Source organism: Nycticebus coucang, chromosome 12, assembly GCF_027406575.1.
Source record: "Nycticebus coucang isolate mNycCou1 chromosome 12, mNycCou1.pri, whole genome shotgun sequence".
NCBI lineage: Eukaryota > Metazoa > Chordata > Mammalia > Primates > Lorisidae > Nycticebus > Nycticebus coucang.
In genome coordinates, this window is record NC_069791.1 from 10,286,926 (window position 1) to 10,299,569 (window position 12,644).

General features: G+C 45.1%; 2 protein-coding genes across 2 annotated transcripts; both read right to left on the reverse strand.

Moving 5' to 3' along the window:
- Positions 1–227: 227 nt before the first annotated feature.
- Positions 228–2,297, reverse strand: TMT1B (thiol methyltransferase 1B). Its single transcript, XM_053554871.1, has 2 exons — positions 1,635–2,297; positions 228–671 (listed from the first exon to the last, which is right to left on the reverse strand). Exons 1-2 carry the CDS (start codon positions 2,130–2,132, stop codon positions 435–437), a joined length of 735 nt encoding a protein of 244 aa, XP_053410846.1. The 5' UTR covers positions 2,133–2,297; the 3' UTR covers positions 228–434.
- A 5,279-nt stretch (positions 2,298–7,576) lies between these two features.
- LOC128561110 (methanethiol oxidase-like) lies at positions 7,577–8,378 on the reverse strand. Its single transcript, XM_053554872.1, has 2 exons — positions 8,333–8,378; positions 7,577–8,200 (listed from the first exon to the last, which is right to left on the reverse strand). The coding sequence occupies exon 2, from the start codon at positions 8,182–8,184 to the stop codon at positions 7,594–7,596; it is 591 nt and encodes a 196-aa protein (XP_053410847.1). The 5' UTR covers positions 8,185–8,200; positions 8,333–8,378; the 3' UTR covers positions 7,577–7,593.
- Positions 8,379–12,644: the final 4,266 nt, after the last annotated feature.

Sequence of the window (12,644 nt, forward strand, 5' to 3'; positions counted from 1 at the left end):
TCACCTGGCTGTCCCTGGCTCCCCTGGCTCAGGATGATGGCAGCAGTGGGGAGGGAGGGTCAGGGGGCCTGGCAAGGATGCGTGGTGTGGACCATGACTTTCGTGACCAGTTCTAGATGCCTCGGGAAGGCAGGGAGAGCTTCACCATGGGAACAAAGGAAGGGTGGGTGGGCAAATGGTGGGAGACCTGTCCAGGGATTTGGAGTGAAGGACACAGTACAGTTAACTCTTTCCTCCCTCTGGTCAGGGTAGGAGTAGGGCTCTTTTACTGTGGAAGGAGGGACTGAAGTTAGAGCTTCCCCCAGGAGAGGTGGGGACAGAGGGACTAGAGTGGTGAGGGGAGGGCTTCTCTCATTCTTCTACCAGACCCCGCTGGGTGTGAGACAGATGAGGCTGGTGCGGAGGGAGCAAATGATCGCCTTGGGCTGGGAAGGTTATTTCACAGCCTTTCCCATGATGTGGGGCCCAACAGGTAGCCACTTGAAGAGAGGGGGCTGTAGTTCCATTTGGATGTTAGAGAACTGGGAGTTCTCCAGATCCTTCCAGGTCTCTCTGGTGAGGCAGCAGCCATCCCCAATGTGCTTCCAGGTGGGCTCTAGAATTTGCTGCCACCTGAAGGCCCAGCTGCCACGTGGCTCAGCCACGTGCTCCCAGAAAAACAGCACTCCTCCCTGGGAGGGAGGAAAGAGTGGATGTCACTTATCTGTTCCATGCTGTCCTTTCCCCAGCCTCAGCTCCATCATGCTGATCAGGCCGGGTCAACCTGGATGAAGTGGGAGCTGCTGGGCTGAGAGCTGGTCCCGCTCCTGACCACTAGGGCATCCCCTGCCACCGCCCTCCCACTCAGTGTGTATACAGAACCGAGGGCCCCAGCCGGCTAGAGATCTTTCAGGCTGCCTGAATAGCTGAGAGCACATAGAGGGGAGGCTGGGACAGGCGCCGAGGATTTGGGGTGCACAGAGATGCAGGCATCAACCTTTCTGCTGAGACTCGGGTGTAAACATCAGCTGCTTCCCCAGACAGCTCTCTAACATCCCAGGGAAACCTCAAGCTCTTTCCCCTCCCAGTACTCTCCCCAGGTGACCTCAGTCCCGCCCACGCTCTGAATGACCAGCTGCAAGCTGTCCGTGTGTGATGTTCGGATCTCTCTCTCCCGGCTACATCTTTTTCTGACTCCCGGGTCTGGACTTCTGACTGCCTATGCGGCTTCTCTGCTTGGCTGTCTCAGTAGCACCTCTGACCTAACAAGCCCTAAACAGGTTTCTTCCATCTGCTGCCCCCTCAGACACTCATGCCAGAAACCTGGAAACCCACCTAAACTCCCTGCTTTGCACAGCCAGCTTGAAATCTTATCTCTGGAACACTCTCATTTCCCCTACAACCCCCACCCTCCACCTGCTCAATCCTAGGATCTCGATTTGAATGTCCCTCCCTCAGCCATCTTCCCCACCCCCTCCCTCCGTGGTAGGTGATTCTCCTGCTGCTCCCACAGCACCCTCTGGGGCCCTGGGGGCACTGGTCATGGCTCTTGCTCACTCGCAGGTGGGGGAGGTCGGGAAGTCTGATGAGCTTGTACATCGATTCCCTGTCTGGGGCCCTGATGCCCCACACCCTCCCCGTCCCACTCTGCTCACCGGCCTCAGCACTCTCTGGACCTCCTGCAGGACCTTCCTGGGGCTCTGCACAGAGCACAGCACCAGAGTGCAGACCACCGCGTCCATGGAGCCATCGGCCAGCTGCTTCATGTCCTCTCCGGGAGCCACCACAAATTGCTCATATTGGAGGTGCCTGTTCTCAGCCATGCTCTTTGTCAGGAACTTCTCAAAGTGGGGATTTGGGTCCAGGCAGGTGATCCTGCAGCCAGGTGGGTAGAACTGGAAGTTGGCACCAGTTCCACAGCCCAGCTCCAACAGGGCCACCTTCCCGGAGGCTCCCTCAAGCTCCTTTAACTGGCTAAAGAGCTCCCGTTTCTTGCTCTCCATCTTGCGATTGCTCTTGGTGGTCAGCAGGGCCATCAGGTAGGGGAAGTAGCTTTTACACAGGGGCTGCCAGTAGCCCAGCAGAGCCATCAGGTGTAGGGGCAGCGTCAGGAGCAGCACCAGTAGCTGCAGGAGTCGGACAAGGACGTCCATGGCAGACCAGTTCTGAGTGGCACTTCCCACGGGGTACTGGACTCTTCCCTCTGCCTGGCCTCTATGGGGACTGGTCTCCACCCCCTGTCCAGGACTTTGCTCCTTGTCCCCGGCTTGGCAGTTTCCTATTTGCCAAGGTAGAGTGGGTGTGTGGAATCCCTCCAGAGGGCACACAATCCTGCAGGTTCTTTAACAAGTTTTATGGGGGGGAGGGGGCAGGTGATGTTAGTTTTAGTTTTCCCGAGTTCTGGGGCACTGTGCCGAGCTGGAGTGGGCATGTGTGGTGTCATCTCAGAGGGGAGCAAGAGGGGAACAGGATATGTGTCAAGTCACAGACTTCAGGGGGCCAATTGCAGGGAGCAGAGCTACTCCTGGGGCACGAGCTGGCTTCATTCTGTCCTCAGGTCAGGTATGTCAGAGGGGCAATTGGGAAAGGAAGGGTGCTCTGGTAGAGGGAAAAGCAAGGGTACAGGGCGGAAACTGCCTGCCTCTTTCTGGACAGGGTGAGAACTTTAGTTTCATGGAGAATTTAATGAGTTGCAGAAATGAGAATGGGAAGTGGGGAGCAGTTACTCCTCAGAGGTTTCTCTCTCTTTTTTTTGGGAGAGTGCCAAACTTTCCTCTCTGTGTGCCCAGGCTAGTATGTCATGGTGTCAGCCTAGCTCACAGCAACCTCAGACTCCTGGGTTCAAGCCATCCTGCTGCCTCAGCCTCCCAAGTAGCTGGGGCTACAGGCACCTGCCTGGATAATACCTGGATAATTTTTCTATTCTTGGTCTTTTCTATTGCTGGTCTCAAACTCCTAAGCTCAAGTGACCCTCCCACCCTGGCCTCCCAAAAATGCTAGGATTACATGCATGAGCCACTGTACCTGGCTGCATGTACTCTTTTTAATTGGCTTCTTTCACTAAATATGATTATTTGGAGATTTCTGTTCTTTCATATATCCATAGTTCATTTTTATTGCTGAATAGTATTCTTTTTTTTATTATTAAATCATAGCTGTGTACATTAATGCGATCATGGGGCACCATACACTGGTTTTAAAGACCATCTGACATATTTTCATCACACTGGTTAACATAGCCTTCCTGGCATTTTCTTAGTTATTGTGTTAAGACATTCATATTCTACATTTACTAAGTTTCACATGTACCCTTGTAAGATGCACCGCAGGTGTAGTCCCACCAATCACCCTCCCTCCACCCATCCTCCTCCCTCTGCTTCTCTCCCTCTTCCCCTTCCCCATATTCTTAGGTTATAACTGGGTTATAGCTTTCATATGAAAGCCATAAATTAGTTTCATAGTAGGGCTGAGTACATTGGATATTTTTCTTCCATTTTTGAGATACTTTACTAAGAAGAATATGTTCCAGCTCCATCCATGTAAACATGAAAGAGGTAAAGTCTCCATCTTTCTTTAAGGCTGCATAATATTCCATGGTGTACATACACCACGATTTATTAATCCATTCGTGGATCAATGGGCACTTGGGCTTTTTCCATGACTTAGCAATTATGAATTGGGCTGCAATAAACATTCTGGTACAAATATCTTTGTTATAATGTGATTTTTGGTCTTCTGGGTATATACCTAGTAGAGGAATTTGCTAAGGAATAGTATATACTGGGTATATACCTAGTAGAGGAATAGTATTCTATTGCATGTATGTACCACAAATTATTTACGCATTCACATGTTTATAGACATCTGGATTATTTCCAGTTTCTTCTTCTTCCCTCCCTCCCTTCCTTCCTTCCTTCCTTCCCTCCCTCCCTCCCTCCCTCCCTCCCTCCCTCCCTCCTTCCTTCCTTCTTCCTTCCTTCTTCTTCGACAGAGTCTCAGACGCCCTCTTAGTGCAGTGGGCAGCACGTCAATCTCATAATCAGAAGATCCTGTCTCACTCTGTTGGCCTGAGTAGAGTGCCCTAGTGTCATAGGTCACAGTAACCTCAAACTCTGGAGCTCAAGAGCTCCTCTTGCCTCAGCCTCCCGAGTAACTGGGACCACAGGCAGTTACCACAATGCCCAGCTAGTTTTTCTATTTAGTAGAGATGGGGTCTTGCTCTTGGTCAGGTTGGTCTCGAATTCCTGAGCTCAAGAGTCCACCTGTCTCAGCCTCTCAGAGTGTAAGATGTAAGCCACCGTGCCCACCTTGTTTCCAGTTTCTGACAGTTACAAATAAAGCTCCCATGAACATTTATGTTTGTGTCTCTGTGTGGACATCTGCTTTCATTTCCCTTGGGTAAATACCTGGATGTGGAATGGCCTACTGTTTGTTTTGATGTTCAAATTACTGGTGGATTCGAACCCACCAGCTCCGGTGTATGTGGCTGGCGCCCTAGCTGCTTGAGCTACAGGTAGCACCTTTGAGCTGGCCTCTGTCTCCTTTTGAACTGACCCTTTGAGGATTTTCTTACTTCCTGCCACAAGAAGATGTTCTAGGCTCATCTTATAATTTTCCCTGCCTCAGCCCTGAACTTGGCCATTTTTCCAAGCTCTGATTCTTGAGTGGAGGATGGTATTTAAAAACCAAGGTCTGAATGTTGGGTGTTTTTACTGCTAGTGGGAAGTAACTGATCTTGGGCTTTCTCTGTGGACACAGAAAGAGGCAAAATGGTATCATCTTGTACTTTTTATTTGCTCTTTGATACTATGAGTGAAGTTGAATTTTTTTTTATCTGATTAAGAGCTTCTGTATTTCATTTCTGTGAACCTTCCTTGCTTGTTTTTTGTATGGGTTGTTGATCTTTTTCTTACTGATTTGAATAAATTCTTTATATAATCAGAGAAATAGCCACTTTTTTATGATATGAGTAGCAAACATTTTCCCCTTGGTTTGTTGCTAATATTTTAATTTTTAAGAAGTTTCTTATTTTTTTCCACTCAGAATTTTTTTATTTGTATTCAGTAAAAAGTATATTGATATTTTATTCTGTAGCTTTTGGATTTTGTGCTGTATTTTTCTTTTTTTTTGAGACAGAGTTTCAAGCCGTTACCCTCGGTAGAGTGCGATGGTGTCACAGCTCACAGCAACCTCAGACTTTTGGGCTTAAGCGATTCTCTTGCCTCAGCCTCCCAAGTAGCTTGGACTACAGGCGCCCGCCACAACGCTCAGCTTTTTTTGGGTTGTAGTTGTCATTGTTGTTTGGCAGGCCTGGGCTGGATTCGAACCCACCACCTCCGGTGTATGTGGCTGGCGCCCTAGCTGCTTGAGCTATAGGCGCCAAGCCTGTGCTGTATTTTGAAAGAGCTTTTGGACTCCAACATAATAAAAACATTCTCCTGTGGTTTCTTCTATTTATTTCATGGTGTTATTATTATTAATTATGTAAGTCCTTAATTCACTTGGAAATCATCCTTCTGAGCTATGAATCCAACTTGATCTTGTTCTAGGTAGTTACTCAGTTTTCTTTAACTTTTTATTGAATAATTTTCTACTCCCAACCCCTGGTTTGGAATGCTACCTTTTCATATGCTATTTTTTGTACATATTTGGGTCTATTTTGTATATGCTTGGGACTTTTATTCTGTTTCACTGAACTGTCCATATCTGTGTATGTCAGATTTGTAATATGTCTTAATCTTGGCAGGGCTAGTCCCTTCTCATTCTTCCTACTCAGATTTCCTTGCTATTATTATTATTATTTTTTTTTTTTTGTGGTTTTTGGACGGGGCTGGGTTTGAACCCGCCACCTCCGGAATATGGGACCGGCGCCCTACTCCTTGAGCCACAGGCGCCGCCCTTCCTTGCTATTCTTAGTTCGTCTATTTAAAAAAAAATTATTCTGGCATTTTATTAGGATTACATTAAATATGTTTTAAAAAGAGCTGTTTTGAATAAAATTCAGTCACCTTTGCTGGAAACTACCATCCCCAGCAGCTGAGAGGCCCAGACTAAAGATTAGGTGGGTGCGGTGGCTCACACCTGTAATCCTCGCACTCTGGGAGGCAGAGGTGGGTGGATGGCCTGAGCTCAGGAGTTCAATACCAGTCTGAGCAAGTGTGAGATCCCCCCTCTCCAAAACTAGCCAGGTGTTGTGGTGGGTGCCTATTGTCCCAGCTACTTGGGAGGCTGAGATAAGAGGGTTACTTGAGCCCAAGAGTTTGAAGTTGCTGTGAGCTATGACTCCATGGCACTCTACCCAGCACGACTCTGTCTCAAAAATAACATAACATAAAACATAAAATAATAAAATAAATAAAATAAAATAAAGGACTAGCACATGTCCCTTTGGGGTAGCCTGCCTGTCAGGGGTCAGATGGTGGACGTGGCTTCAATGACAAAACCACAATTTGAAAGTTTAAGAGTTTTTAGTTCTTACAGACTCTGGAGGGTATAGAGCCTGCCTTCCTGGAGGCCACACACATTCTGTCTCTCTCTCATGTGCACACAGACAAAGAGAGAAGGGACCTGTGGACCGATCCCTTTATAGGTCCAGGGTGTTAACCAAGCAGGTTTTCCTTGGGGAGCATTAATTAGTGGGTTTAAAGCAAGTAGGCACTGAGTTCTAGGAGGCGCACTGTGACTGAAAGGTGGTCACTTTAAGTTCTTGGTCAAATGGTCTGTTTAAAGGAGGCCTCCCAGGTGGGAGAGATGCCTTTAAGTTTTATGTCAGGCCACTGGTGAGAGCCATTTGGGTGGGGTATGGTATTGGAGAGTGTGTCAAGGGTGATTGAGCCCTGCTCTGGTGTAAGAAAGTAAAGTTAAACATATTTAAAAATGGATGCTGAGGCAACAGAACTTTACTGAGATACAATTCATATGTCATAAAATTCACCTATTTAAATTATGCAATTCAGTGGTTTTTACTGTATTGACCTTTGAACAACATGGGTTTAACCTGCACAAATCCACTAAAAAATAGACTTTCTTCTGCCTCTGCCACCCTGAGGTAGCAAGACCAACGTCTCCTCCTCTTCCTCCTCTGTAGCCTCTCAGTGTGGAGAAGGATAATCCACTTCCACTTAAAGATAGTGAATACAGGACGGCGCCTGTGGCTCAGTGAGTAGGGTGCCGGCCCCATACACTGATGGTGGTGGGCTCAAACCCGGCCCCAGCTGAACTGCAACAACAACAAAAAATAGCCGGGCGTTGTGGCGGGGGGCCTGTAGTCCCAGCTACTCGGGAGGCTGAGGGAGGCAAGAGAATCACCTAAGCCCAGGAGTTGGAGGTTGCTGTGAGCTGTGATGTCATCGCACTCTACCCAGGGTGATAAAGTGAGACTCTGTCTCTAAAAAAAAAAAAGAATAGTAATATATTTTATCTTCCTTATTATTTTCTTTCTTTTTTTTTTTTTTAATGTTGGCTCTGATCATTTAATCTGTGCTCACATTCCCCATAGCAGGCTGTTCTGACTATAACTTTTAACCGAATTAAACAGTCAGGGCTCATCTCCATAGAAATAATCAAAACAACTGAAGTTACTTGCTAACTTTTAAACATTGGACAGGATCCAGCTCATTTGTTTCCTTGGGAGGTCATTCCGTTCTGCTCCCAGTTTGTGATTTGCTCCTCCCACATTTCATAGCTGTGCAAGTGTCTATGGGGCACACACAGCCTGTGAGCACCTTTGCCATTGCCCTGGGGGTCTCCCAGGGAGCTGATCATCACCTCCCTGCTGGCCAGGCAGTGGCTGGTGTGCAGATAGGCGAGCTCACAGTTGGCATGGATGTCCTTGGGCTCAATGACCTTATGCAGCTTTGGTGCCTGGGGCTCGGAGCCCACATCTACAATGTAGACTCTAGAGGAGATGAGGCCCGGCAGCACCAGCTTGGGGCGAGACTTGGTGCTATCACCAAAGCAGCTGCTGCACGTGTTCCACCCTGAATGATGCAGCTCGTCCTTCAGGTTGGGCATGGGCAGCCAGTGGATGACCTGGCAATACTGGGGAGACTTGGGGTCAACATCCACAGTGGCCAGGTAATCTGGGGCCTCAGTGCCCGTGTTTCGGTAAATACAAGGCAGGTAGACAATCTCCTCTCTGGGTCCTTTCATGGCTTTCAGAGGAGTAGGGTAGCTGGGTCCACACTTCCCACATTTTGTAGCCATGCTGCCTGCTGGTATGCTTTGGTCCAGAGAGTTTTCTTTTCTTTCTTTCTTTTTTTTTTTTTTTGTCGTTTTTGGCCAGGGCTGGGTTTGAACCTGCCACCTCCAGCATATGGGACCGGTGCCCTACTCCTTGAGCCACAGGTGCCACGCCTGGTCCGGAGAGTTTTCAAAGAGCAGGAAGAGCAGGTAGAGACGATGAGAGGCTCCCTTATTATTTTCTTAATGTCATTTCTATTTCTCTAGTTTACTATATTGTAAGAATACAGTACATAATATATTTAATATACAAAATACGTATTAATCGACTGTGTTACTGGGAAGGCTTTTGGTCAAGAGTGGGTTATTAGTAAACTACTTCATGTTTGAGGAGTCAAAAGTTACATGCAGATTTTCAACTCTGGGGGGCATCAGTCCCCTAATCCACGTGTTAGTTGGTCAAGAGCCAACTTTAGGGTCCTGTGCTGGATAGCGTGTTTTGGTTAATAATGGATATGACCATATATGATAGTGGTCCCATAAGATTATAAGATTCTAATGGGGATAAACTATTCCTTTCACCTAGAGATGTCTTGGTGATCCTGACACCTATATGTATGTGTGTATTTTAGTTTTTAACAAAAAAGTTTAAAATGTAAAAAAAATTTAAAAAAGTATTAGAAAGTTATATGGAATAGGATATAAAGAAAAATATTTTTGTGCAGATATACAATGTGTTTCTGCTTTAAGCTAAGTGAAATGCACTTAGCTTAAAATATTTATCTGTTCATCAGTTGATGGACATTTGGGTCATTTCTACTTTTGGGGAATTATAAATAATGCTACTGTGAATTCTTAGTTTTATCTTTTCTTTCTCCCAAATGATTAATCTCTGCCTTTCATGACTTTTTTGACATACTAATATGCTCTAGTAATTTTTAGATTAATAAAAAACACCTTGTCTTGGCTCGACGCCTGTAGCACAGTGGTTATAGCGTCAGCCACATACACCAAGGTTGGCAGGTTCCAACCTGGCTGGGGCCAGCTAAACAACAATGACAACTGCAACAAAAAATGGCTGGGTATTGTGGTGGGCACCTGTGGTCCCAGCTATTTTGGAGGCTGAGGCAAGAGAATCGCTTGAGCCAGGAGTTTGAGTTGCTGTGAGCTGGGAAGCCAGATCACTCTACTGAGGACAATATAGTCTTAGTAAAAAAAAAACAAACAAACAACAAACAACCTTGTCTTGACTCTACATCTCACTTTAGCTACCATCCTGTTTAACAGATCCTCCACTTCAAAGTCCTACTTCTTGACTCATCTGGTCCTATAGTCTTGCTTTCCTCACCTTCCTTTCACTGTCAGTCTCTCTCCCTGCAATCCATCACTCTAACGACTGCTGTTCTGATCAAGGCCAGGCCCTACGGATATTAGCTGTTCTCATCTTGTTTGACCTCTTAACAACTTCAGAAACATTGGCTACTACTTCTTCCTCAAAATAGTCTCTTGTCTAGGCTGTCTTAACATCATGGTCTTCTTTTCCTTTATTTTTTTTGAGACAGAGCCTCAAGCTGTCGCCCTGGGTAGAGTGCTTTGGCATCACAGCTCACAGCAACTTCCAACTCCTGGGCTCAAGTGATTCTCCTGCCTCCGTCACCCAAGTAGCTGGGACTACAGGTGCCCGCCACAGTGCCTGGCTAATTATTTTTTATTATTATTAAATCATAGCTGTGTACATTAATGTGATCATGGGGCACCATACACTGGCTTTATAGACCGTTTGACACGTTTTTATCATACTGGTTGACATAGCCTTCCTCGCATTTTCTTAGTTATTGTGTTAAGACATTTACATTCTACATTTACTAAGTTTCACATATACCTCGTAAGATGCACTGCAGGTGTCATCCCACCAATCACCCTCCCTCTGCCCTCCTCCCCACTCCCTTCCCTTCCTTTTCTCCTTCCCCCAATTCTTAGGTTATAACTAGGTTATAGCTTTCAAGTGAAAGCCATAAATTAGTTTCATAATAGGGCTGAGTACATTGGATACTTTTTCTTCCATTCTTGAGATACTTTACTAAGAAGAACATGTTCCAGCTCCATCCATGTAAACATGAAAGAGATAAAGTCTCCATTTTTCTTTAAGGCTGCATAATATTCCATGGTGTACATATACCACAATTTATTAATCCATTCGTGGATCAATGGGCATTTGGGCTTTTTTCATGACTTAGCAATTATGAATTGGGCTACAATAAACATTCTGGTACAAATATCTTTGTTATAATGTGATTTTTGGTCTTCGGGGTATATACCTAGTAGAGGAATTACAGGATTGAATGGCAGATCTATTTTTAGATCTCTAAGTGTTCTCCAAACATCTTTCCAAAAGGAATGTATTAATTTGCATTCCCACCAGCAGTGTAGAAGTGTTCCCTTTTCTCCACATCCGCACCAACATCTCTGGTCTTGGGATTTTGTGATATGGGCTAATCTTACTGGAGTTATTGATATCTCAAAGTAGTTTTGATTTGCATTTCTCTGATGATTAAAGATGATGAGCATTTTTTCATATGTCTGTAGGCCGTGCGCCTGTCTTCTTCAGAGAAGTTTCTCTTCAAGTCCCTTGCCCAGCCTGTGATGGGATCACTTGTTCTTCTCTTGCTTATACATTTGAATTCTCTGTGGCTTCTGGTTATTAAACCTTTGTCAGAGACATAACCTGCAAATATCTTCTCCCATTCTTAGGGCTGTTTGCTTGCTTTACTTACTGTGTTCTTGGCTGTGCAGAAGCTTTTTAGTTTAATCAGGTCCCAGGAGTGTATTTTTGAAGCTGCTTCAATTGCCCGGGGGATCCTTCTTATAAAATACTCACCCAGATGGATTTCTTTGAGGGTTTTCCCTGCACTCTCTTCTACCCTGTTTTCCCGAAAATAAGACATCCTCCAAAAATAAGACCTACTCACAGGAAAGATAAGACGTCCCCTGAAAATAAGACCTAGCGCATCTTTGGGAGCACACCTTAAAATAAGACACTGTCTTATTTTTGGGGAAACAGGGTAGTATTTTTATGGTTTCATGTTTTAAGTTTAAATCTTTAATCCAGTGAGAGTCTATCTTAGTTAATGGTGAAAGGTGTGGGTCCAGTTTCAGTCTTCTACAGGTTGCCAGCCAGTTCACCCAGCACCATTTGTTAAATAGGGAATCTTTTCCCCACTGAATGTTTTAATTGGCTTGTTGAAGATCAAATAACGGTAAGTAGCTGGATTCATCTCTTGGTTCTCTATTCTATTCCAGACATCTACTTCTCTGTTTTTGTGTCAGTACCATGCTGTTTTGATCACATTGATTTATAGTGTAGTCTGAGGTCTGGTAGTGTGATTCCTCCTGTGTTTTTATTTCTGAGTAATGTCTTGGCTATTCGAGTTTTTTTCTGGTTCCATATAAAGCAAAATATTATTTTTTCAAGATCTTTAAAGTATGACAGTGGAGCTTTAATAGGTATTGCATTAAAATTGTATATTGCTTTGGGTAGTATGGACATTTTAACAATGTTGATTCTTCCCAGCTGTGAGCATGGTATGTTTTTCCATTTGTTAACATTTTCAGCTACTTCTTTTCTTAGAGTTTCATAGTTCTCTTTATAGAGATCTTTCACATCATTTGTTAGATAAACTCCCAAGTATTTCATCTTCTTTGGCACTACTGTGAATGGAATAGGGTCCTTAACTGTTTTTTCAGCTTGACTATTGTTGGTATATATAAAGGCTACAGATTTATGAATGTTGATTTTGTAACCTAAGACGCTGCTGTATTCCTTGATCACTTCTAAGAGTTTTGTGATAGAATCCCTGGTGTTTTCCAGATATACAATCATATCATCTGCAAAGAGTGAAAGTTTGATCTCTTCTGACCCTATATAGATACCCTTGATCGTCTTTTCTTCCCTAATTGCTGTGGCTAAAACTTCCATTACAATGTTAAAGAGCAGTGGAGACAATGGGCAGCCTTGTCTGGTTCCTGATTTGAGTGGAAATGATTTCAATTTAACTCCATTCAATACAATATTGGCTGTGGCTTTGCTGTAGATGGCCTCTATCAGTTTAAGAAATGTCCCTTCTATACCAATTTTCTTTTTTTTTTTTTTTTTGTAGAGACAGAGTCTCACTGTACCGCCCTCAGGTAGAGTGCCGTGGCGTCACACAGCTCACAGCAACCTCCAATTCTTGGGCTTACGCGATTCTCTTGCCTCAGCCTCCCAAGCAGCTGGGACTACAGGCGCCCGCCACAACGCCCAGCTATTTTTTTGTTGTTGTTGCAGTTTGGCCAGGGCTGGGTTTGAACCCGCCACCCTCGGCATATGGGGCTGGCGCCCTACTCACTGAGCCATAGGCGCCGCCCTATACCAATTTTCTAAAGTGTTCTGATCATGAAGGGATGCTGGATATTATCAAAAGCTTTTTCTGCATCAATTGAGAGAA

What these genes read in the sequence shown, in the direction of transcription:
- TMT1B (XM_053554871.1), bottom strand. Translation starts at nt 2,132, where the DNA reads ATGGACGTCCTTGTCCGACTCCTGCAGCTACTGGTGCTGCTCCTGACG. An exon ending in TCCAGAGAGTGCTGAGGCCG is followed by an intron (nt 672 to 1,634) that starts GTGAGCAGAGTG and finishes CCTCCCTCCCAG; the next exon opens with GGAGGAGTGCTGTTTTTCTG.
- LOC128561110 (XM_053554872.1), bottom strand. Translation starts at nt 8,184, where the DNA reads ATGGCTACAAAATGTGGGAAGTGTGGACCCAGCTACCCTACTCCTCTG.